Source organism: Ooceraea biroi, chromosome 9, assembly GCF_003672135.1.
Source record: "Ooceraea biroi isolate clonal line C1 chromosome 9, Obir_v5.4, whole genome shotgun sequence".
Taxonomy (NCBI): Eukaryota; Metazoa; Arthropoda; class Insecta; order Hymenoptera; family Formicidae; genus Ooceraea; species Ooceraea biroi.
In genome coordinates this window covers 12,838,869-12,866,476 of record NC_039514.1, presented here as the reverse complement: position 1 = coordinate 12,866,476, position 27,608 = coordinate 12,838,869, and the positions used below count along the sequence as shown (strand labels likewise).

Sequence of the window (27,608 nt, the reverse complement as noted above, 5' to 3'; positions counted from 1 at the left end):
ATGACCGGCGACGCTCTTCGACGAATCGGTACGCTCATTGAACGATCGCCATATCCGTGTAGCGCGAACGCGGCCATTGTACTCGCCGTACGGTAATTTATCGTTATTAACGCCCGACACGTCGGGTGAGTCGCACGCTCGATAACCCGGAGTTTAATAACCCAGACCCTCACCTGTTACGAATCGCGTCCGCTCTCGATTTCAAGGTAATCGCTCGGAACGGAAGATCGATCACATTCAAGTCCAAGACGATCTTACCGCGTTTTTACGAGACGCTCAGAACCCGGCGGAATCGGCGCTTTCTTGTTGTAAATGGATTCGTCGTAAATACGTCTGCATCGTGATTGTTATGGGTGTTGCTGCGTTTCGGAGCGTTCACGGTCTATCAGAAAGGGGTCAGAAGACGAAGAAGGGAGTTCCTTCGTCGAGCCAGCAGCAGCAAATCGCAACCATAATTCGTAACGCCGAGATGAAAGCAAACGCTGGGTACAGCATTGATAGCACTTTGTAGACAACCGCGAAATGAGCGAAAAACCCGCGCCGATTGCGCGATTGTTGCGCGATTGAACAGACAAACTTCGTAATAATGCGCAAGCACACAAGCGTACGGAGAGCTACCGCTTTCCGTCTAATCGTTTTCGCAAGTCGGATCCGGCGAAACTTGCAAGGTGCAAGTTATCGATTATCTTCGCGGATCCTCTTAATATCGCAATTCTGAACGTCACTTGCGACATCGGGAGGAACAGAGCACTCTAGGAAATGATCAATTTACATATTTACAAGCCATTACAGTCGTTAATCTACATGGAAATGTGCGTCGTATGTGACACGTGCATTCATGCGACAAGTTATTTAATCTCATTGCATCTGTCGGGAATATTTATAATACTCTCGACGGCGGTTCACGCGCGTCGTCTTCCTCGCTCGTCGATTTCCCGTCCCGCGGAAATTCCACGATGTCAGGAACTCGTTTGTGTCCGTTGGCCTGTGACTAATTATCCGTAACAACGTGCGTTCACGTAGTCGAAACGGCACATCGTTCTCGTATAGCGCGGAATCAAGCATCCCGGCCGCTGCAATTTCGTTCATCGACTTTGCGTAATCGCGTTACGGGCAGCCGACGCGCGATGAGAGAACCTCAATTAAATTTATTACGTGCGCGCGGCAGCGAGCAAGATTGCACAGCCGGAGAGGTAGCGCGCGTATACTTCTAATTGCACGGATGGAAATGAAACACTCCGCCAAGTGAGTGATCGCCGTCCATTAACAACGACATTGGCTCGCGCATCGTTATCGCGTATCGCGCCACGCTTTTCTATATTATATTTCACGTTCGGGAAATATTGTCTTGTTAGCGCGCCGAGCGACGAGAAGAATGTAATCGAGCGAATCTGCCATTAGCGGCGGCCGATTAAAACGGGGCACTCCCGTACGCGTTCATCGCGCCTAATGAGCGCCGCAGATTATCGCTCCGGAAAATTCATTAGAGCTCCCTCGCAGCGACCGGTGAGAGAAACGACGCCCGAGTAAATTGGGATGCTTCGCATGCATGAGCGCGAGTCGTAATGACAATAATCATCGGCGGATTATCATTATCAGCCCGCGAGGAGACAATGATGAGAGAGTCGTGAACTTGACTAGTCGTTGCGGGCGGTCACGTCGAGCATGCCGACGCGAGAAGACTTTCTTCCTGTATGTGTGCTCTCTTGCCTTGGAGAATCTCGTCCGGATCCAGATGTTGCAGCACGTTGCTTGGATTATTATCTGTGAGGCAGCATCGCGATGTAACGACGATTGCGCCTCGCGAGAAGAGATGTTATTGTCCAGAGCAGCTCAGAATGCCCGCTCCAAGAGCGCTGTGCATTGTTACATTTAAACGAAACATTTTGTTCTTTTTTATAATTTATAAGAAGATAGAATGGATAAGAATATAGAATGATATGTTAAATATTGAGATTGAAATATAAATTAATTATCTTTGGGGACAAGTGTTCAAAATCTGCATTGATGTATTCCATCAGCGAAAAGACGCAATCCTCACTATCGGGCAGTGTCATGTGCATGAGGAAAACTTAATAAGAGGTATCTAAGTACAAACATTATGTAGCGATATGAAAGTAGCCAATTGTATCACAAGTGTATGCTATTTATATTCATCTCTAACTTTCCCTTATTTTCTTTAATGCTCTAGTGTCCGTAACAGGGTTGGGTAGATAATTGCGGGAGACCCAATTCTCGAACAAACGATTAAAAGTCACCAGGTTGACGAGCGCTTCCTCAGCGCTCTATTGAGATGTCGTCCATCGTTTAAATTAAATTGAGGAGCGATGCCCGATCATGGTGGGAAGCAATTAACGGCACGCGAAAAGTTAATGGCGCCAGTCCCCATAACGTCAGACCCCGATCGTCGGATCACCGTCGGAAATATCAAGACGGGCCCCGAAAGAGTACCGGAATCCACGGAGGTCAACGACCGGCCACGGGTTCGTACTCTTCCACGCGATTTATTTCGGCTTTTCGGCACTCTCCGCATAGCGGATTCGACGAAGGAGAACCACAAGCGAAAATCTCCCTTCTCTTTCCACATATCTCCGTTCCCTCACAAAAATACCAAAGAACTCTGGCTGTTCCACGTTTCACGATACGGATGAAGAGCCTTGCCATAATGTGAATTCCATTAAAGCATTAAAGAATAGCTTTAACGTATTATTAATCTTACAAATGAATTAGCTAAGAATTATTACGTCAATTACAGTAACGCGCTCGATTATTTCCGCTAGATCTCATAATGCAAGGTATTCCGCACGAAAAAGAATTACGTTAAGGTGCAAGATGTACATTCGTCGCGCTTTATTATCTTTAAGCGAAATCGAGCGTTAACGCGGCGCGCGGTCCAAGTCGCCGGTCGCCGGAAGTCAAAGGTACTTGACCCTTCGGCCAGTCTCTTTGTACCAGGCGACTCGGACGCGTAACATACAACGAGTGAATCTGACGTCGCGTCGGTGGCGATGGCGGCAGTGCGAGACAGGTCCGTAAAAATGCTAATGAGCCCGGCGATCCTTGGCGTCGTCGCTTTTATTCGCTTTTCCTTTCTCCCGCGCTGGCCGTTTCACACATACGCACACGCACAGATACGCACGATGTTCTTTTCTTCTTTTTTCCGCCTCATGATTCACTTTGGTTCCCGAAGGACGAAACAAAGACGCACCGAAGAAGATGTTTCCTTCGTGAGCACAATTTGCAAACGACACGCGAACTCAGCTTGTGTGTGACTTCCGCCGCGCATGGAACGTGCATTAGAGAACTCGCCGACTTTGCGTTTCCCTGCTTGCTGCCATGCCTCCGGCTTTTTTCCTGTTTTCGCTGAAACTCATCTTACGCGCGAACGCTCCCGAGCGAGGATTGTTGCCCCTGCGAGATCGCGCGATCGTGAGAGGCGATTAGAGAGCGGCGCAGTGCTGTGATGTCAGCAAAGCAGCACGGGGTGAGAACTTAATATCACCGGATAGTATTGAGCGTCGAGGATAAGTGCGCGTGCAACGTGCTCTCATTATGAAGTAATTGCCGCGTGACGTTCGTACGTTCTCCCGACATAGCGCGTCTAACGTAAGTGCACTCGGACTGCCTTCCAAGTGCAGCCTAACGAAGCAACGATGATGTAAATTGAAAGTGTTCGATTACGCGCGTGATACACACCGAGTTACGATTTTCTTTCGGAGCCAAGTGCGAAAATCAATTTGCTGAAATGTAGATGTAGCTGTGCGGAAATGTCTCTTGTTTTAATTCATTTATTTTGAAAATTATATTTCCCTTGACAACGTAAGTGCATTATATTTATATTTATATGAAGTAATACAACGCGCGTAGCATTTGCGTTTCGTAACGTTGGTACATGGAACGGCGCGTATGTATATCGCAGCTGGATCTTTTTCTTTCGTTTCTCAGATCTCAGGATAAAGAACACGAGGCACGGACAAAGCACATGATGTACGTATACGTGGATTACTCAATAATATATCGCTTTTGTGCGCATTGTGCTAAGCGGCTCGAAAACCTGCCCGGACTGACCAGGCCTTTATTAAAAACGATACTTTCCTGAATTCTCGCGGAATATCGAGGTTCAATGACCTGCAGTGGTTACGGTATAAACCATCTAAATCTCCGTGCAAACACGCCAGTAATACAGGATGCTAAAATTCAAAGTGAAATTAAGAGCAATCTTCCGTGAATGCCGTGGAAAATTACGTTTCATCCTGTCGATTGCAATCTGCACCACTCGAGCCTTCTCGGGCCATGAGAAACGAATATCCATCGTCAAGATAATGAACCGATTATGGGTAACGATTAATAAATTAAATATGCAAATGAGTAAATAAAATAGAAACGAATCTACGAAGACAAAGACGGTGGACTGATCAATTCAACGTGAAGAAATGAAAATATTAATAAAATTCGAAACAGATGACAGCTCGAGCGAAATCGTCAGGATTATGCAAAGTTCATTTACATTGAAAATAACAGTCGATACTCTGAGGAATTAGCGAAACTCATCGTAAAAACGGTGAAACGATCGGGCCGGTGCATTGTGAGAATTATAGGTGGCTCGACGTAGCCGAGCACGGACACGCACGGTTATGCAAGAACTCAGTGCCTTTCGTGCGTGAGATTTTAATGCACCGTGATGGACACGAGCGGCATAAGGTATCGGGAATGCAACCAAACGTAGCGCGACGTCGAGCTTCCTGCCGTCCCGTCAAACTCGCTTCGCCAACTGCCCGGAAAATGTCACGCGGCAAAATCGCGCACGCGATTCCCCGGAAGAAGCGCAAGTAATTGCGAGGTAAAATCTCGTTCGTGTTTTGTTGCAGCGTATCTATTGCAGCACGTTGTCATTACCATAATTGTGTTATTTTTCGAAAAGGTAAAATCAATTATTAAAATCGCAGAATCGCGAAGATGTTTTTGTCGAGAGAATTTAATCTGAGCTTCGATGAATCGGTCTTCTCTTGGAACGAAGCAGGATGGCGATCTGCGATGTGCAATAAAATTTCGGATGGACGATTAGCGACTTGATTACAGCTGATCGTCCAGTGGAACGAGGTTAATGGTAATTTACGATTCAGCGACGATTAATTTGCATGATCGTCGAATCGCCTCGTACTTTCGTGGATCTTCTTGCGAGAAGCTCAAAATGGCGCAATCGCAAAATTTCAACGCATTTAAAGAGAATATCCAGGGAGAAGGAAAGGAAACGCCCCGTCGAGCGAGCATCTACAACACCGAAGTCGTTACGCTCGTTAAGATTTTTGGCGGAGATCTCCGGATGTATCTTTACGAAATTTCACTGAAACCCCTCTCGACTCGCCGCAGATTTTAACGATATTCGCGCGTTAGTTTCTGCGGTTTCATAATGTATTCATCCAATGACCAGTCGGACTTTCCAGCTCGTTGCATTGTTCTCGCAGGAACTGCATCCTTCCTCCAGCCGTTAAATACACAAGATTCACCGACTGGAGCAGCCACTTAATTTCGACGGTAATTTAATTTGCACTTTGACGTTTCCTGCATTTCCTAACGTGGAAGTGCCTCCGTTAGTTATTCGCGTCTAACTTAAATTTACTGTAAACTCGTTCTCTGGTTAAAATAACACGCGATCAACCGCACGATGGACAGATCGCAGTCGATGCACGTTTACGTTGCACTTGTGCAGCGGTGGCAATTCGGCTTTTGAAGCAAGAAAACGCAGATGCTAACGGTAGCGGCTTTCGGAGGCGACCTGGAATTAGACGAGACGAATTATGCAAACGCGCGGCTCTAACGATCGGTCAGCGCGACGTGAATTCCGTTAGAACAACTGCGAAACGTGTTTTCATTTGACTCGCTCCGCCGCTCGCATTATAACTGTCATATTGCACGCGCCTCGCGTCCGCACGGCGCGCATCGCGGTCCCGCTAGCGACCGGAAGTCGAGCCGGCCCGCTCTTCCCCGGAGCCCTCCCTCGTGTGTATGTGAAACCCACGCATCGTATAATACGTCTATCATCAAGATTTCAAGCGACGGGCACGTCGCTTATCGAAAATCCCTCGGCAAAAATCGTGACTTCTTTCGCCGCGGTCGTTCGCGTCACGCGCCGGAGGAACGCATTCCCGGCACTTCCGCCGCCGACGAACGTTCCGGGTAACGTTTGATGGAGGAGATGCATGTGCGTCGCACACATTTCGCACGTTAGCGTAAGCGTAAATATTTCCAGGAACGCGATGGAGCACGCACCGGGCGGGGCGCAACGTGCACGTAAGTGCGCTCTTCCGGCGTCAGGAACGGTCGTTTCCCGTTAAGTCGGAGCTTAGAAGCGCGACGTTCGGAATTTTTTTCTAGTTGTTTCTCTGGCGTGGGGATAATCGCGGTAATTATGCGTCGCATCGTCGTGTAATATCGAGGATAATGACTGCGACGTGGCGCAATCGGCGAACATGGTCGAAATGACTTTAATAAACCTCTCCGCGATTTTCCACGCAATTAATCATTGAATACTGTGCGGCTCCACTGTGATCATTAATCAAAACTTCTTGATAAGTAACGGAGCTTAATGCCTGAGAAGATGTAAATGTAATGTTGAGTTACGTTACGTTCGTTTACTTGTACCATTCATTATCTAAATCTGATTAAAATCATCGAAACAAATAATCAAGAAATTAAACAATTAGGAGGGACATGTTAAGAACAAAGAAGTCACGCTCGGCAGCGAAAAATATGTATAACATGTAACACGTAATCTCGCGCTTTTCGATCTCGTATTGCCACCGTAATTTAATTCGCGCGTAGCACAAAGTCGGAGACTTCAATGCGAATGACCAGGGATTACCCAGTTGCTGAGCGAATGTGACCAGGCAAGGTGCCTGAATCGGGATCGAGATTACAGTTCCACATGCATAAACCGAACGTGTCTGGCGTACCGAGGAGGAGATCCCGTGGCTGGACACGATTCGAGATCGCGATCTAGAACCTTCACGGACGCTCACGGACACTGGACGGTCGCGAGGGAATCTAGCACGATCTACGTATAAGCTGTCAAGGAAGAGCGTGAAACGAGGAATCATCGAGTGTCGCAAGCGTCTTAATACACGTGCGACTGCAAACGAAAAAAAAGAATCGCTTCAACGGGATAATCGCGGGAAGATGCGCGAGTAATAACGATGGACTGACGCGGATCGCGTTATGCAACAGAGTTACGCATCGCCCCGAGGAGATGCGCAAGGTTACATCCGACTGGGATCCGCAATCGATGGATCACGCGATTTACGTCTCCCTGGAAGCCTCGCGGGAGGCTCGGAAGGGAAGAACCGCTATCACACAAAATCAGAGGACACGTGATCGTGCAGAGCGACGCGAACCACGCGGATTCTCGAGACGGTGATACCGATCGCGATCCTGGAAGCGAGATCGCGCGAGAACGATCACGGAGAGGATTTCTTCCGCGAGGGATTGAACCAGGTTGAAAACGAGACTTTTCGTGTGCCCAGGTTCACCGTCCGGATGATAATATCCGAGCAATCACGCTCGACGATCTGGCCGTCGGGCACAGGATCCGAGAAACGGTACGAGAGCAACCCGGACGGCACTCCGAAGAAACGGTTCGTGCCGAGATGCCCGAGTAATCGTCGACCTTGAAAAAATGCGGGAATTGCGCAAACAGACGGTACCCCGAGTACTCGGAGCCATCCAGAAAAATGTACAAGCATAAATGTACAAGTATTCTAGTGCATCTGATCGTAACATGTTGCGAACGATGTTTTACGATATCTCCAGTCGTCCTGATTCGAGAAGCAGAAGTACGCAAAAAATGTAAGTAATTTAAGCGATTCTTCGCGATTCCAGACTTCCACAAAGCCTCTCATCATGTGTTTACGTTGTACACTTATATTCTGCTAGATTCCGGAAAAAACACAATCGGGTACAGTTAGACAAATTGATAACATCAAAGACGAGTCCGGGATTGAGAAGGTAGAGATCGTGCAGCGGAAATACCAGGATTCGGCTAGCAATTCATAATGGGGATCCAGCAGTGGTCACTAGTCAGGAAGACCAGTCGTCGCAACCGGTGACCGAAAAGATCCAATCCGTTTTAACTTCTTTCTACCGGAATTACTTGTACTGGACGCAAACAAAGGCACCGATTGCCCGTTCGGTTCTCGCGATGCTTATCCGCGCGGGAGTCGACGCGACGCATCGCGCTCCTGGCCTCTCTGGACTTATCTCTCTCAACGGTTTCCGTTTAATCCGCCGTTTAACTCTCGAAGCGCGTAAGGATGTTGCGTATGCGCGCGAAAGAAAGGATTAACAGCCAACTCGACAGAGTAATCTCTCGCGAGCGAAACAAGAAGATAGATGCGTTCTGTCTTCGTCTATCAGCTGATTCACGCGTGGTAGTATTTGCTTATCAAGTTTTGAAGATGTTGAAGATATGACATGCGAATTTTCGTGGCAAACATCCGCCTAGCATATTTTTAATTACGCTCTATGTCTATGTATAGAGCGTTACGCTCAATCGCTTGTTGATTTGTTTAACGTCTGAAGTGTCACCATAAGAAAACGAGACCAGCGAAAGTAATCGTGCAGCAAATAACGATAATCGTCTACGTAACCATTGTGACCCAGTTGAGCATTTTAATACTCGCCAGCGGGTCAATTTCGTCATGAATTTCGTAACAGTGCGATTGTCGTGCACAACACGACTTCGGTCGATGTGCCTCGGAGAATTAAGAAAAGCCTTCTTCCTCCAAGTCAGGTGGTTTCCGCAGCCTTGGCGCGATCGACGCGCTTCGGTGCATCCGTGTACTTGCCGCGGACCCTGAGGTAAAAGACTTCAGCTGTACCTTTATTGCCAGCGAAGGCACCACAGTCGGTTTGCACGACCCATCATTCGTTACGCTGTCGGCTCGCCAGCTTGCTTATTTTGAATAATAGTAAATCGAGCTTCGAGATGAAGCCTCTCTGACATTTCCGGCTGTTCAGCGAAGGTTTTTCGTCGGGTTCGATGACTCCTGCGGTCTCGGCAACCTTGACGTTCGCGTGGTCGCTCGCCTCCGTGCAGAGATGGAGATTCTTGCTCCGGTTGTCGTTCACAATAGCGCATCTCTGGCAGGATACAACACGAAGGCGACTACTGGACTAAAGCGGCGAATCGTCGACATTTCACTGATTAATCACCTCCCGTATGTACACGAGAAACTGTGTCACCGACTGTGATGATTGGGCTGTTTCAATTACCGTCATTATTGCGCACGCTGCGTCCGCACATTAACGCGATACACAACGGCCTTCATCGATGTACAACTCATAACAACGGGTGTTCATTGTTTGGATTGCGTCGCATTTCATTTCCAGAAGGCCGTTTCCCTCCAACGAGTTTAGGACATGGACGTGTTTCAACGCGTAACGCTCAAAATATGCCAGGCGGATATGTTCGCCATGAAAAGTCGCGTGTCATATCTCTGATATCTTCTGTAAGAGGCGAAAAATAACTAGGAGACTGCCTTAGATTTGAACTCGAACTCTCCGGGATCCCTGGTTCACACGCCTAGGTCTTAGGCTGTACGGCCAATACTCCTACTGTTGTGACCAACTTGTTTTCATTCCGATCCTCTATACGACCTGTCAGTCTCGACTATCTTTCCAAATCTTACAGCTCGGCCAGCCTGACATTATATTCGTCCCCGAATGTCTCCAAATCGTCGGTTCACTCCACTTGAGTCCCTCCCAACCTCCATTTTTCGTTCACTCTTCTGAGTCCTTCCCAACATCCATTTTTGGTTCACTCTTCTGAGTCCCTCCCAACCTCCATGTTGGTTCACTCCTCTGAGTCCTTCCCAATCTCCATGTTGGTTCACTCCTCTGAGTCCTTCCCAATCTCCATGTTGATTCACTCCTCTGAGTCCGTCCCGACCTCCATGTTCAGGCTTCACTACCGGCCAGCTGCTTCTCAACTTCCTCCTCTCCGGGGGGTAGCGGATTTTATCCCACTTCTGAATTGTAAGAGGCGAAAAATAACTAGGAGACTGCCTTAGATTTGAACTCGAACTTTCCGGGATCCCTGGTTCACACGCCTAGGTCTTAGGCCGTACGGCCAATACTCCTACTGTTGTGATCGACTTGTTTTCATTCCGATCCTCTATACGACCTGTCAGTCTCGACTATCTTTCCAAATCTTACACTTCAAAACTTAATAAATACTTTATTCACTTATTCATCGACATATATGCGTTCGCAAAAGGCAGGTAGTCGTAACTGAATATGCTTAAAAATGTGATCAGCGATGAGTAACGATGGGCAACCTCGGCAAGTACATTGCGCAATATTTCGATATTAATTGCACACCGAGCAAAGCGCGAGTTACGTGTACGCGCATTCCGCGGCGGAATTATCGCGCGCGCGCGCGCGCGTCACGGCGCAATCGTTTCGATTCAATATCCAAGGCCGACGAAGGTGCAGCGGAGGTTCCCGCGTGCTAGGTGGTATCTCCGACGGCGCCATTCGTCACGAGGGACATCCCGTACCCGCTCACGGCATCGTGTACCCGCTCTTCCCAAGCATTAAACTTTTCGCTTTGGCCCGGCCGGTCGATTTACCGTGTCGACGTAATGCTCGCTCGCGTAATTAATGACCGTGGGGTCGCGTCTATTTCTAGTCGCAGCGAATCGCGAGGAATCGACGAGCCGCTGGATGCAGGGCTGGGACCTCTCAAGGTCCTTCATCCTTCTTTCCCTTCCACCGTTCCAAACGCATGTGTGCTTACAAACTGAAGATTAATATTAATATACCGACAAAAATTCAAGAATACGATGAGAATAATTCACAGCAATCACGATGCACGAAGTAACGTACGAAATTAGCGAGACAACTCATACTTGGAGAGTTTCCGTGAAGTGGAAATTGTCTACTGTAATAGGGGGATGTGCCGACCGATACATCATATTGGGTTGGCCAAAAAGTAATTGCGTTTTTTTCCAATAGATGGACATACATGTCTTGAAATGTAACTAACTTCATTCTAAACCGCAAATTCATTATGTAGGTTAACAACTCACAGTTCAAGCTTGTTTTACAAAAAGAAAGTACACGATTTCGTTAACAATTGTTTCTTTGCCGTCGATTTCAAAATGGAAAATCAAAAAGAACATTTTCCTCATATTTTGTTTTATTACTTCCGAAAAGGCAAAAACGCTGTGCAAGCTCATAAAAAGTTATGTTATGTATATGGCGAAGATGCTTTAAAATTGCGGCAGTGTCAAAATTCGTTTACTAAATTTCGATCTGGAGATTTTAATGTGAAAGATGCACCACGCTCAGGAAGGCCAATAGAAATTGATGGTGACGAAATAAAGGCACTGATCGATTCGAATCGGCGTTTAACGACACGAGAGATTGCTGAGAATCTTAACATATCGAAATCGAGTGTTGAAAACCATTTAAAACGACTTGGATACATTAGTAAGCTCGATATTTGGGTACCACATGAGCTCAAAGAAATTCATCTCACTAAGCGTATTGACATCTGCGATTCTCTTTCGAAACGTGAGGAAAATGATCCATTTTTGAAACGTATGATAACAGACGACGAAAAATGGATCGTCTACAACAACGTCAAACGAAAAAGATCGTGGAACAAGTGTGATGAACCTGCTGAAAGCACTTGAAAAGCAGATATTCACCAAAGAAAGATTATGCTGTCAGTCTGGTGGGACTTTAAAGGTATTGTGTATTTTGAGCTGCTTGCAAGGAATCAAACCATTAATTCAGACGTATACTGTCGTCAACTGGATAAATTAAATGATGCCATCAAACAGAAACGTCGAGAATTGGTGAATCGCAAAGGTGTTGTGTTTCACCATGATAACGCTAGACCACGTACAAGTTTGGTCACTCGTGAAAAATTGTTGCAGCTTGGATGGGATGTGTTACCATGATGTTACCACATCCACCATATTCGCCAGACCTGGCACCATCAGATTACCATTTGTTTCGTTCTTTGCAAAACGCCTTGAATGGTAAAACCTTGACTGCTGATGAGGATATCAAATCGTTCTTGGAATTGTTTTTTGCTGAAAAAGATAAGAACTTTTTTGAGCGCGGAATCATGAAGTTGCCTGAAAAATGGCAAAAGATAATCAAACAAAATGGACAATATATTGTTTAATAAAGTTTTTGTTTCCCATGAAAAATTCGCTTTTTATTTATATAAAAAAAAAACGCAATTACTTTTTGGCCAACCCAATAGTTTCGCGCGGTCTAACGGCTCCGTTCGACCAACTTGATTCTTACGCAAACGTCGTAGCGAATGGCAACGGAGCGAATTTGTCGTGAATTCCACGTGAGGTGTACCGTTATCGGTTCGGGTATTCTGAGGTGAACGGAACGCGCACGGTATATCTGTCGACATCCAGCAGCATCGGCCGATTGTCGGCAACTTTTCTGTGCACGCGTGCATCGAACTCGTTCTTTTCTTGGCGTTCGCATTGTGAGTTGCTTCGATAATCCCGCGTCTATTCTTCGCGAGAACCGCTGAATCCTCGTTGAATGAAGTGCACGATAGCGTCCCTAATTCCGACGTCCGTTTGTCGACACTGCGGAGCTTCCGGGGAGAAACGCGACGAGCCGCGAAGCCGTAAGCGCGGATTAAAGCTGCGCGGATCTTCCTCTTCGCGGCGGAAGGTGCGCGATCAATCTCGGACAATCGATCTCGCGTGTGATCCATTGTCCTCCACCGGATTACCCATGGCCTACCTCGCGATCATATATCTGCGCTTCTTCATACACTTGACGCGGATAAATGATGGTGCGCGGTTGTAACAAAAACAAATTAAAACGAGCTGCATGTACGCGCGGAAATGCAGTATCACCGTTGCGCCATCATCGACGATTAGAATCGAGAGGGGGATGTTCAGCAATATTGTTTCTGTACGACTGTCGACGATCGGAACAGATGCGAAATGATGAGATAACGAACGAAAGATTCGCATCTCAAGGAATCGCCGATCCGCCTCTCGTGAGGCACGAATCGATGGAGGACTCGCCGGTATCTTCCTACATTTTCTTAGCCGTGGAAATATTTTAATCCAACGGTCGTTCGTGTAATCGACTAACGGACTAACGGGCCGGTTAACTGCGGACTATCGTAATTGCACGTGCCAGGTGTTGATTTTCGCGTGTAAACGGATCGTGAAAACCGATCGGAATAAATTCGCGGGTAACGGGACATTGACAGACGCGCGAACGGGAAATCGCGCAGCGTTGTTGACCGTTTAACGATCCTGCAGTCGTCATTAAGCAGGATCATTTATAATCCCGTGTCCCATTCCATTTACGGGCCTCGCGTAACGCTGTCCGCGGGTCATCGGCGATAATTGCAGATTTACAAATCGATGTAAGTACAATAACATATTATCTATCGTGCGCTATGGTTGTTTCAGCACGCATGGTCATCTTGTTGCGGAGCAAACGAGACGTCAAGGCTCATAAAATTAATTAACTAGTTGAGATTTACAACCGCATCCAAATTATCGCGCAGCAAAACTCGAGTTTGATATTGTGCAGTGCAATTACATACCTGAGACAAAATACGTCTCTCCGGTTCACACGCAAAAGAGATGAGCTTTCAAATGTCAATAGCAGAACTCTGCGACATTCCAGTTTCGTAATTTCGCTTTTATAGTAATTTTACAATAATGACTAGTATGTTTCACTAATATTATTAACATTATTAATATTATTAATTTAATTATCTAAAAATAGGTCGAAAAATCCATAATTATTAATAAGTTACAGCGCGATATTAAAGATATACAAGAATCACAAGAAAGAATCGCGAGAAAGAAGATGTACAGAGCGAAGGACAACTGTTGCTTTTTTGATGTAATTACCAATTTGTTATCTCGAGTGTGAGACGCGAACAAAAAATCGAACAGATGATTGTACCTCTAAAAAAAACCAGCAAGTCATTACATCGAGGTTCATCGAGACCTATCGAGACCTATCGAGGCGACGGATTGATCACCTGCCGCGGCATAAGTGCGTCGTAATGATGAAATAGATTAAAAGATAATGACGTCGAGTCAATGGTAAAGCGTAAAGTACCATTAGCCACCTGAAAATCGGATTAATGATACGTTAAGCGAACGTAATTAATTCGATGCAACAGCAAGATCGATCGACGGAGATACGCCGTGATAAATGACGATTTTGATACCGCATGATAAAGCTTCGACTATCCATCAATAATTTTCCACGAAGTTCTTTTATCTTCTTCTGTAAATAAATTTCGACGATACACTAAACAAATTATTACAAATCGTAATTTAAACCGTCATTCTTTAAGACAGCTTTAACCGAGAGATATTGATTATTTATTAGGCACTACATTCGCGTGTGAACGTTCTCCATGAGAAAACGTTTGTACGAAACGAATGTTTGCACGGAAATTTACTTGATTTCCAACCGAAACAACTCTGTCTAGAGATTTTTCTAATTATGTCTCCGCGCAAGACACACGCATAATAACACATATGTAATTATCGCGTGCTAACGAGTGACAACAACGGCATGAAGAATGAATGAAGGCAGTGTGAAAAATTCCACGAGGCAACGTGCAAAATGACGACGTATTCTAATACGCTAAATACGACCGCATTAAACGCGGACAATCCGATTCGCACGACCTGGATTTTTTTTACGATGCACGTCACGTGACCATGTAATCTTTCATTATGTCAACATGTTTCTCTCGAATATCAAGCATTTTCCGAGGAATTGGCGACATTGGAAGACATACTTGCATTACACATCTTCCTCTATAAAATGGTTTCTAGTCCGTGATTTTTTAGAGCACTTTCGCGCGCCAATTAGGATTGAGATTTTTTCTAGCGGGAAATGATGATTTCACCGTGGTGTTTTAATGCGTTTTTAATGCGTGTTGGACGACCGTGTCAGTGAATAATTTACCTTTCAACTTTCGCATGTTTACGGCGACGCTTAATGAAATAAAAGAGAAGAAACGGTTGCGTTTAGGATGTTTAGCGTAATAAACGGCGCGGTCAAGTTGCATACACATACTTATATGGAAATGCAATTACATCGAGTTGTAATTCCAAATGTAACGCGAAGATAACAGTTTGCCGCCTGCGAGCGCGAATGAGCGTGTTCGCATTCGGACGAAGGATAGGAACGAGAAAAAAATACTTTCTTCAAAGGTGCGGTTTCTCTTGGAGAACGTGCAAACAATAGTCCACGAAGCGTTAAACAACGCTCCCACCGTGTCCAACGGCGATCGCTCGCTACAATGTAACATGCAAATCTCGGTTTAATCAACGGAATTCGCACATTACAAGACGATGCATGTATTGATTCTTAAAATATTGCACATCTTACAAAATCTTAAATAAAGCGATGTAAGATTGAAAGTAGAAATGTCGAAAGTGGAATGGAAATGTTGAAAGTGCAACCAGTGAGAACGCAGACATGCAGACGAATCAAACTAAATGTGATGGCACGCGACTGGTTTCTTATCAGGGCAGAACGGAACGATTTCAGCCTCCTCTATCTCGCGATGATGTATTCGGCGGAACGAACGGCGAAAAAGTAAAAGTGCTCACGGGCTTCAACACTTTCGATTCGTCACTGTCGCTAAAGAAAATCGTGTGTTCGTCACGCTCATTAATCGTCACCTAGTTACGTTTGAGTGTCCGTTGCTGGAATCTTGCTTAGAGAAATTACGCTCCGCTCGATCGTGACGCTGTCTTAAAATTGATTCGCGTCCGAAACTGCCAACGTTGACATTGAATAGTTCCAAAAATAAAATGGCGAATCTTCGCCGTAAAAATTAATCATTTTATCTCTCGTATTCTCGAAACTTATTTTCCGGATAACAGCATTAGAGAACAACCAAATGAGAAAAATTATTTGATTAAATAAAGATAAGTCATTTTGAATAAAATATAGATCTACAAGACGTACTTCATACGTTTCTCCGCGTGATCGATTTCAGCGGACGCGACCAGTGCAGCCTTGACTGATCCGCGGAGGAATTTGCGCTGGACCGGAACACGTTCGCGATTTCATCGATCGCGGGTATAACATGCACGCCTTTACATATACACGCGTTGTATATTTCGACGGTGATTCGACGGGTGAAAATCGACGCGGTCTCGACTGCGTGAGGTAAAAGGCTGAAAGTGTCCGCCACCGCCGCCGCCGCCACGTTACAGGGACTTTCGATTTACGTCGATGCCATGGGAGATATCATGCTGTTTGAACGCTCGTTGCTTCGTCCTGGTTATAATCGTCATCTCGTTTCGTGCCGTTTACGTCTCATATCACCATCTTCGTTCTTCCTGCGAGTGTGCAGCTCACTCCTTTCCACATGAGAATGTAGGTCGCACGGCTGCGTTCACCTTCCAGCAAAAGCAATGTCTTCCAAGGAAGGTCGTCGCCTCGTCGGTCTCCCCGTCTAGAAAGACTCTCTTCCGAACGACGACGCTTTTCCCTTTCGTTAAATTATCCGTCCGTGCGGCTCGATTAATTACCCTATCCGATCTCCGCGACATAAGAAAAATTTATGGGGAACGCGAGGCTGCTTCGACGTCGAATAGAGGCGAGTACAAGGCAAAATCTCTCCCTTTTCCAACGGCTATTAATATGCGCTGAATAGCGTGCAATTAATTTTCATCACTCGTTAATTATCGCTCCCGTGCGCAACGGTTTTAGTAATTGAATATCGTTAATTTAGCAGCACAATTTATTAAGTGGCTCTTCAAGAAACGCCAAGTTTCTCAAATGATTGTCGGTAAATTCAAAAATTTCCATACTCCAAGTTCGTATAATTTGATATAATTTCAATATTAATAAGATCCCAGTTTTCTAACTGCGTAATTAAGTACAACAAATGTGGATAAAATCTGTAGATGATCTTCGCGTACACGTGCGCATGTGTTAAAATGAGCAGCTGGTCCAGGCACGTGCATGCAATCAACCTGGATAATCAATTAAGCCTTTCTGTCAGACGATAACTCGGGAGAACACACACACATACGCGGGGCGATTACTTTCTAGTAATCACGTTTACTCTCGAGAATTATATTCTTCGTTACCTCGAGCTTCGAGATTCGAGAAGCTTCCCTTCTCGAATCATTGTCATCATCAGGCGTATTGTGCCGTCATTAGAAAGTGCGCATCATGTGGAAAGCGTCCACTTTTATCTGATTATCCGGCACTTTGACTTCCCGTGGAACAGCGCGTGAATTTTCCTCGAGAGAAAATCTACCAAGCTTGTGCCAAACGTGCTTATGTCGATATGGTATGAAAAAATGAACAAGAAAAATGTATGTCGCAGACGCGTCGCACGAATTTTCCGCGTACACAAGATTTAGCGTTTAATTGATTCGCTCTAATTAGTTATCGCCGACGCTGGCGCTTAGTTAGAAAGTAAAGTCTCGCGCTGTATACTTACATGTTGGCGGATTCTGAGGTATTTGGGCTGCGTGTGTGCCGCTGCTGCTGCTGTGCCTCGTTATTGTGATCTGAAAAGAGGGAAAAGGTGATGGTTTCAGATCTTCTCGCTTAATGAGATACGATTGTTAGAGCTAACTAAGCCGCGCTATCGCCCGTGTTAGCTACGCCGGTAGTGAGCGTTTCGCTGGGATGCAATTAAAACAACACAATGTGCACGATATTGTAACACGTGTGTAATATACCATAGTCCGTACCGTGAATATCTTAAATATTCAATGTTCAAGTGAGAAAAGTCCGTGTCTTAAATACTTAAACTTCGACAGGTTCACACAAGGCCGTTCTTGAAGCCCACTCGCGGCGTAATTCGCTATATGAATATGGAACGACGTGGTTTACAATGGATGGGACGCGGAACAAGAAGTCATGTAAAGGAGTAAACGGGAAAAGGATCGTGGAAAAAGTTACGTAAAATTCTAGATAACCGACGCGTTGGATAAACATCGCGGGAGAAAGAAAGATGAAGCGCGGAAAAAGAGAGTGGTGTGCACTTTTACCAGTTAGATGGCACGTATCCATCGAAGGATTATTCCTGGTGACGGAGCAAGTTGCCACAATTGGCGGTATGATATCATCGACTTGTAGCGAAGTCAGTGACGAAATAGGCGCGACTGATTCTGAGAAAAAAGCTGATCCGACACTCGAGCCATAAGACGCTTCGAGACGGATCTGCGCGATTTGCATAAAGTAATCTCGCTTAAAGTGCGGGTAATTACGATCAATAAGCTTGTCATCCGCGTGGCGTGTCAGTACAAGTGATGACCTATTGCGAATTTATTTTTAATAACTTCGCGGTATCATCCACTTTAACAGTGATGCCTCGCAATGACGCGATCGTTGCGAGGCATTTTTGTGAGATGCATCTGGTTTGCGTTATGTGCAAAGTGATCGAAGAATATATCTTTAAATTTATATATTTTACATTATAACTCTAAAAATGTATAGCGTGGAATATTTAAAAATATTGTTATATCATTAATCACGATGAGAGGGAAAGAAAAAGATTAGGAAGAACTTGCTACTGTAATAATCTCGCTAATTGCAAACTTGCGAATCCATTCATCGCACTGTGCCGATATTATCTGTTTAATAGATCAAACAAATTGGCGATGTGGTTCTCTATAATTTACGGAATTGGCAATGTAATTTAGAATATGTTTCGAATATTTTTGCATCGCGCGATACGTGTGATGGACTTCTTCCAACATCCATTCCATCTTTGCATCCAAGTATTAATTTAACGGCGCGAGATCAATGATTGATCGTCACCTGATCAAAGTGTGCGATATGAAAGTCTCGCGAAAATGTCAAGCTCGACTAGACTCGATCGTCTCTCGACATTCTAGCTGTATCCAGAATGTATGAATCATACTGTTTTTACTTCTCACAATATCAATATCAGAGTTATTCCAGGTGACTAGCATCACTATTTATAAAAATTTCAAGGACAATAATGATTTTTTCAAAATATCAGACATTATCAACGATGATCAGCAATGACGGAATTAATGATTGAAATACAATTCAATACTCTTGCAGCTGGCAACACTCGTAAAGTTCATTCCGGGAGCTCACTTGTAACGCTTAAAATCGGCGGCGCTTCGTCGTTCCAACGCAAGGAAAGAAATGAAACTGATGATTAATTTCTTAAGTGAAACTGTGTAGAAACTGCTCGTTCATACAAGGTTATAAACGAGACAAGGCAAGGAAAGGCTTTTGTACATGAAGTGAGACGCGGTGAGTCGATAATGGAAAAGACGTGCAGAGCATCAACGTATCTGCAGGTAAACTCGCCTCTAATTACGCTATCCGGCGAAACACGTAATATCGCGAGTCTATTTTTAGATCAACAACGATGAGATACATGGGTACTGTAATTGCCTTCCATCTATCCAATTCGAAACTCATTACTGTGCAGCGCTCCTTAGATCGCGGTCAATTTCGCGTAATACGTAATGCGCAACTATAACGTAATTGCAATGACAGACACATCGAATTATTCTGGACGATTTAGTCGGGGGAACGAAGCAAATTGACGTGAGTCCACGTGCCCACCGTAAAGTGCTTTTATTGACATTTAAACGGTTCATGATTGAGCGTTTCGCGAAAACTGATCTACACAAGTCCGTGAAAACATCGATAAAGAGATCCAACTGATGGTGAAAAGACATAAGTGATACAAGGACGCTGATGTCTCGCCACGTAATCTCTCCTCGACATACTTCTGTTTCTCCATCGTTCCCAAGTTGGGCATCGTCGGGTGAATGAACGAAACCGAACAAATCCAAGTGAGATCAATAACTGAAATGTAGAGAAGAACGATTTAGAAACTATCTCCTTCACGTCACCGGAAGAGCCTCGTGATCCTTTCTCGTACGCGATCTCGAGATCTATTGTTGATCAAAAATAACTCTATGCCTTGTGCAAAGACGATCACTCCTCAGATCGGTGGTTGCTTGCACGACGGAAAGTTTCACGACAGAAGTCTCTTGGTGGCGAGTACTGACGTCAGCATGGCAGGCGGCGTGTTCGTCCGTGCAATGAAAGTGGTCTAACGAGTCACTGGCCATTCAAGTGTATACACACGGAACGACGTGGCCCCTTGCACGCTCCTTTCCCCCTTCTCTCCTGCCATGGCAGTATATATTTGTGTTTAATAATCTTGCACCGGAGCAAAGGCAAGAGTAGGAAAACCGCGTCTGGCGGCTGGCCGATTTTGATCGGGCAGCCGCCGTCCCATTAATTTGACGGACCTCCCTGCGGGCCCCTGTGGCGAGACGGATTATCACGGAGATCGGTATCGCTCGAGGCGATTCCCTCGCGCGATATAATTGGATCGAAACGTCGTGGATGTGATTCAAACGCGAAGCGCGGAGGCCAGAGATACCTCGATAAAGCGCAGCGGCACGGCACGGAGTTACCCGCCAGCAGCCAGACCGGACCATATAAGGTCCGCGGCGTTCCATCCGATGGAATCCATCGAGGACTGACCTTCCACAATGCCTCGCTCCGTCCGCAAAACGCATCTCCCTTCTTCTTATAGCGAAACAAAGAGGAGCCAAAGAAACCACTTGGAATCTTCGGCACTAATGGCGTTAATTCATTTTCTTATTATCCACATTATTCAATTACAACATAAGAATTTTCATCTCGTGTATATTATTATTTTTATTATAGACGTACAATATTATTAAGTATGTCGCTAACATCACGTAACAGCTTGTGATTGCTACGCGAACGTCATCGTCGGGAAAGACCCTCGCGCGTCAAGTAGTTCAACGGGTAATTGGAGCGGTGGACAACGGCCGATCGACAGCAGCGATCGCGGATCTAACGTGGGCCGTGGATCTCCTTGGAATCGCCGCCCATTTACTCGCTCCTTTGCTATTGCAGACACAGTTCTGTGCGACTCTTGCTAGTTAGTCACTCACGTACGCGACTCCTGTCGTGGCGCGTGCTCCCGTGACATCGTGATCTAACGCCGCGAGGCGAAGTCGCGCGATCGTGCATACCTATCGTTAGTATGAACGGCGCCGTTCCGGACTTTCCGATAGGGAAAGGGAGACCTTTCAGAACTTCGTCGCGTCGCGTGGGCGCGAGGGGATTGCGCGAGTTCGTTCGCGACGACTTCCGAACTGTAGACACCGCACACACCCACGCTCGGAATCCTCTAGATGCTCTATCGCAACGGCTGATCGCACGTCACGCGATTTCGCCGGTCTCTAATCGACCAAGTGGCTCGATTAAGCGAAACCTAATTTGGATCTGCTGGGTGGATGAATAGATCTGTATACCCGGCGATTCGACGCACACGTTGGGACATCAGAAGTTTGTACAGTATATCTCGGAGAAGGAAATGAAATGTTTGTGCGACGCGATTTTTGACTTTCTCTTCTGTCCGCCAGCACACATTCTATTGATCTTTCCGACCCAGCCGTGTCGCATGAAATGTTTGCTAGGAACATTATCGCCTTTGTGTTTCTACTGCACCGCTGATGGGAAGTGAGAGCATGGTTCACAAAGATCTGAGGGATCCTTTCCTCAACAAGAAGCCGTTGTCTATAACGAAGAATAATATAGTTTTATGAAAGACCGTTTAGAAATACACATAAGCCTTTCCTTTGAACGGAAACTCGTTTCAAAACAATTATGATGTAACATACTGGTCAAAATCGGTTTGCTTGTAAATTAATTACGTATATGTTATAAAGATCTTGTTTTTCCTTGTTTTGTAATAGAGAAATAGAGGAACATGTGGCTTTATAAAGCGCACGTACTGCGTCACACTTCCGGCTATCGGCGATCGTTTATCGACTATCCCTATAGAGTGAAATGTCTATGGAAACATGCCAGCGAGCTCTAGGCTCTCCAAGATCCCGCGCTCTTTAAAAGAACACGAGGTAAAAGTGGGCGCGGCAGTTTCCCCCGAACGGATTGTCTTTCCTTCTTACATGGCTCGGGGTGTTTCGGTAAAACTCACCACCTCGTTTCTTATTTCATTCGTTGCTAAAACATATCTCAGATTCTATGTCATGAAAGACTTTTTTTACAACGAATATCCGTGAACATTATAATTATATCAAGTTACATTTTAATGTTATATATAATATATAATAATTTTAATGTTATATAAAATACATGCATCTATATGTTTAAATTCTGCGGTGTAATTGGAGAACGCGAATAATTCAGACATTTTAATTATGATATATTTAGCTTCATATCCAATATTTTATATATGTATTATAATACTGTCAGCAAATATATACTGACAATAAAAGAAAACATTTTACAATAATGAATGGACGTACTTGGTAATTTTTTACGCCATTCGTTAATGACGTGTATGTCAAAGATCCTTTTGTAGAGATCTAAACCGCGTATAAACGCCAAGTTTAGCGTAATTGCCGATTATTATGTGTTACATAATGACAAGATCACCGCCTCTTGAATGGGTTAATGACATTAAATCCGTCAACCTCTTATCATGAGGACAATCCCACGACTATTGTCAGGATAGTGACATAATATCCTCCGAAACCGTCATGAGCAAGCTAACATCATTATATTTATTATATTAAATATTTGCATTGCTGAAATTTTTATTTACATCTTTTTAATGCTACAATCAAATTCATAATTTGAAGATATGTTTCATATTATAAACTTAATAATAATGGATTAATTAAATAAATTTAAGTTTTTATTTTAAAATGATTTGAGGAAAATAAAATCAAATTACTCGATTAATTTATAAGATATCTAATCAGGAAATCATTTTTTTATTTTTGTCCTCTGCTTTTATATGCCAGATGCTATCTACGTTTCCATATTTGCCGCTTTTTGTACTATAATCAAATAACTTTCAAGAACCGAAGGCGGGTAGGCAAACTCAAATATCGATCGGACACATTTCTACGTTGGTCATAATCAAAAAAGTATGACATGCCACTACGTGATTAGAGAGAAAATCTCACGCGCGCGTATTCCGTCTATGTGCCTGAAAATCGTTCGAAAGTCGTCGAGCTGCTTTCTCATAAAATTGTTCGTCAAATATTCATCGACAAGAACGTCCATTTGAATATTGGGCCCGCAACTGTTTAATACGTCAACGTGGGACAACTGCAGACATTTTTCTGGGATGTGTCTGCTGTGCCAACAAAAGATTACATAATGCGCCACATACCCAACCAACACAAGCATGTGCAACACGGCACGCATGGAGAAAGTGTGCGTACATATTGCAGACACATTAATTCACGTTGTCCGAAACGATAGTGAGAGCGATCACGCATTTATTCCCCATTACAACTTATCCACTTGTCCTTCAATTTCAGGTCGAGTCGAGTCGAACGTAAAGATGATAATTAATAAAATTTTTTATAGAACTATTAATGATTGTACAATCGCGCGAAATAAAAGCACTATTCCCATTATTATTTTATGATATTTCCTTTTTACAATCGTTATTGAAAGAGTCATTTATCTTTTCCATGTGAATTACATATATAGATAAGCGATTGGAACAATTTCGAGCAATTAGATTACGAATATTGTAAGAGAGATGGAAATTTTATAATATTTTTGAATTGGATTAAATAAAATATATGGAATAAGGAGAAAGTATTTAATTATGTAATAGAATTACATAATAAAGAAAAATTATGTATATTTAGTCAAACCAAATGTATTATCCACCATATATATAATATATATGTGTTGTTATTATTAATACAAAGTTGCAAATATGCCAATATGTTTGATTAATTAATATTTCAGAAGAAATAAAAAGATCGGATCAATCGAATAATTATAATATTTCCATCTTATATTTTCAATATAAAAATTTGATGCACAGAACAGCAATAATTTTTTTATATTTACTCACCACCAGAAAAGCCAGCGCGATCCCCCTCCAGTCCATGGCTAAAATAAAAGAGAAAGTCTTATTAATAACTGGGTCGAACTCCCGTGAGAGTACGATCAACCGCGCAAACATCGCCTTCACCGTACGAGAAGCGGCAAATTCAAAAATACGCGGCTTCTTATCATGTTTACACGCTCGTCCAAAAACTATTTCTTATCAGTATTATCAATGATGCAATAGCAACCCGATTACTAACAAATTTACCGAGTTTATTTCATTATTATAAATTTACAATCTTAAATTAAACATTTCAATATCATCAAACCAAACGTTTATACATCCTAATAAAATATTACATACACGTTAATAAATATATTTACTCACAAAGCAATTTATATTATCAAAATTAAAAATTTGGATCTTCTTATTCTAGCCTACAGGAATCGGAATCAAATCTGTTGACGAATAGAAAAAAGAAAATTATAGCATGCTTTTCTCCCCATGACGTCATCCTGGATGAGGGTTAAGGCCGATCTCGGCAGACGGTAGACGTTTTCAAGCGGGTTAGTATAGCGGGGCCCGTTCGCGTTCGGGTGCAGGCTCCGCAGCAGCCTGTCGAGAAAGCGACACGCTCGTTCGCGAAGGCGGCGGCGGTGGCGACGGTGGTGTGTACGATGCAACGTTCACTTTTTAGAACACCACGATAGGCGGCGGCGACGGCGACGGTGGTGGAGCATGGTCGACCTCGACCACCATCGGACCACCATGGTCGGCTGTGGACGCGCGGCCGCCATTTTCACGCGCGCGCCGAGCCCTTTTTCGATGGCTGGCGCCGGATGTATGCCGCAGCATGCTCGGTGATTTACGAGACCGACATCCCGCGAGGCACCGCCGCGGCTTCCTTTCTTACGGTGACTGCGTCGGGTTCTCGATCGCGGCCAGGGACACGCTCCTCGTAGTACTCGCCTCACGGCCTCGAGACAAAAAATTCTTTGCCTTAAGGGACGCGCGATTTGTATTTTAGAAGAACCTAAAGAACCGAGTAATATTGCAGCAGCAAACAAATTTGTTTGCGCTTGTTTTTTAAAGAGAGATATCATTAAGGAAAATTAACTGTTTGCATCTCTTTCACATAATGCCAATATAAACCGTTTTAAAACCGTCTTGTTATAACGGAGTTATCAGTGTCAACCGTATATCAGCAAGGTCGAATGCTCTGTGCAGCAAGCGAGGATATTTCGGTAGCGGAAACAGCTGTCGCGCAGGTGATTTAAGGTTTCGGTTAGTGGGGGAGTCACGACGGATAATAAAAGAATTCAAGGCCGTTATAACGAGCGGTACTTACGTGGGAACAATACTACGCTTGGAAATTTTGCTCTCTCTCTCCATTCAAAAATTAAAAAGAGAATGAAAAAATAGCGGTAATCTACGCGCAATGTTTCTGTAGTTATAACAGAGCCTTGACTGATGCATAAATTATTTTTCATATAAAACTCTAGCATATATACTATATACATTTTATCTTTATCTAGAATCTGTATATATTCTTCATATATTTATATATCAAGAATATAAAATATTAATAAGTACTATCTAAGTAATAATAATCACATAAATATATAATCATTAATTTTTACAAATTTGATAACGCAATTAAAAATTAATAGAAAGGATGATGTAATTAAGTGATGTAATTAAGTGACAAACAAAAGTGAAGTGAGTTTTTATATTGATATTTATACTGAAATACGTCAAGCGTTGAAATCACCGAAGACTTTAACGCCTGCGTGTAAGCGTGCATAAAACGGAACTATTACTAGCGACTTGAATGCTGCGTGTTATGCGCGCTTAACCGCGCAAATTGAAAATTCGCGCGATGTTTTAATAACTGACTTAATCAATTTTTCAGATTTTTACTATATAAAGAGTGCGCAAATTGACCAGAAACATTATAATTAAGACTATCATCTGTGATGATCGTTTAGTCGTACACCGAGAAAAATGGTTTGATTGTACCAACAAGACGTATATGATAGAATGCAGTTTGATGAAATCAAGCAGAATTTCTAGTTATCACGATAGGACTGGATATTCTATAACTAGAACGTTTGATAGACTGTACTATATATATAAGCTGGTAATTCCTAAAGGAATTCGTCCATTTTCCAACAAACAAACTGGTTGAACCTACTAGATTTCTAATTAATGCAACCAGATTTTTTTTCAGTGTATGCATACGCGATAAGTCCGTCCTGAAGTTGCCTTTAATTCGCCCCAGCAATGACTTCGAAATATGCATATAACCTACACGCGCAGCTTTACGAAGAATGAAACCTTGATGCCTGCATATTTGGTTAAGGCTCGCCCACAGCGCGATGCGCCGATGAGCTCGACGAATGGGAGAAGCCTTGTGCTCGTTTTCGTTGCATAACGCCGTTATTAAAGCGGCTGTTAAATTGAAATTATCCGGCCGATTCTCAGTTATCACGTCACGCATCTTTTGTTTAGCCACTTGATTGTCCCGCGGTATTATCAATGATTTCGCAAAGCAATGTTGAAGTACGCGTTGGCAGAAATGCACCCGTTGGATCAAGACCGTTGAAATTTTTGCGGATCGAATCTTTTTAAGAGTAAAAAATGGCGCTATCTTCTTATAATTGAGACCACTTTAATTCTCGTGGCGATATTTAATAAAGATTGAGATTTTTCTTTTCACATTGATTCAAAATGAACTTAATAATTAATAAAGTTAATAAAAAGGCAATACCCATACAGCACCGATTAATACAGAAAGCTTTCAGGAAGGTTTTAAAATCATTTCAAGATTTCACATTTCATATGCAACATTTCTGAAAGGATTCCGCAATATGTCATATGAAATGTTGCAACAGAAATGTTTCTAAAACCTACCACATGCAATAAATTTGAAAAAATGTGAATATTGTAAAAAGTAAAATTATATATATATATACCTAGACCAAGTATTCGATCTTTAGTGAAGCTAACCAGTTGACAAAAAAATGCATTATCTTCACGTATCCTTTTTTTCTTTCAAATATAAGTGTTGGTTGAACAGAGAATTATCTATATAATTCTTTCTTTTTAATCAACTATTTGGAGGAAGAAAAAGGAAAATATATAATATAAGAATGGCTCTTTGTCAATGTGCCAACAATTCACGCTTTTTAAAGGGAAACTTGGTGAATACTTGGTTTAGCTATGTATGTGTATATCTATATATCTTATATATATAGATATATATGCATACTATATACATCTTATATATATTATGTATTTTTTTCATTAAGCATATTTCAGAAATCATATTTATTATATTAATTAGATTGCAAATATTAAATAAAAACGTACAATAAAAATAATAAATACATTTTATATATAATTTTTATTATAACTTTTTAGTATTTGCAATCTTCTGAATACTCGTATAATAAATTTAAATATAATTTCTGAAGTATTTTCAATTTATTTTAATAAGAGCTTTGTAATTTGTGTGCAACATCATAGGAAAGTTTCAAAATTATTTCAATCAACCTTTAGTAATATATCAAAAAGATTTCAGCTATTTTAATAATCTTTCGGCAATATTTCAGAAAGGTTGCAGATTGATCTATACCTTTCAGCAACCTTTCTATAAGGTTTTGAATGCAAGTGTCGCGGACATTTT

At 43.3% G+C, this 27,608-nt stretch overlaps 1 protein-coding gene across 1 annotated transcript in view; it reads right to left on the bottom strand.

The window, feature by feature from the left end:
- Positions 1-27,608, bottom strand: part of LOC105279563 — a 56,540-nt gene that overhangs the window by 27,722 nt on the left and 1,210 nt on the right. The window contains exons 2-3 of the mRNA XM_011339422.3: positions 23,945-23,982; positions 17,498-17,567 (exon numbers count right to left, since the gene is read on the bottom strand). Of these exons, the coding sequence (XP_011337724.1) occupies positions 17,498-17,567; positions 23,945-23,980 (106 nt within the window). The 5' untranslated portion in view covers positions 23,981-23,982. The remainder of the gene's footprint in view (positions 1-17,497; positions 17,568-23,944; positions 23,983-27,608) is intronic.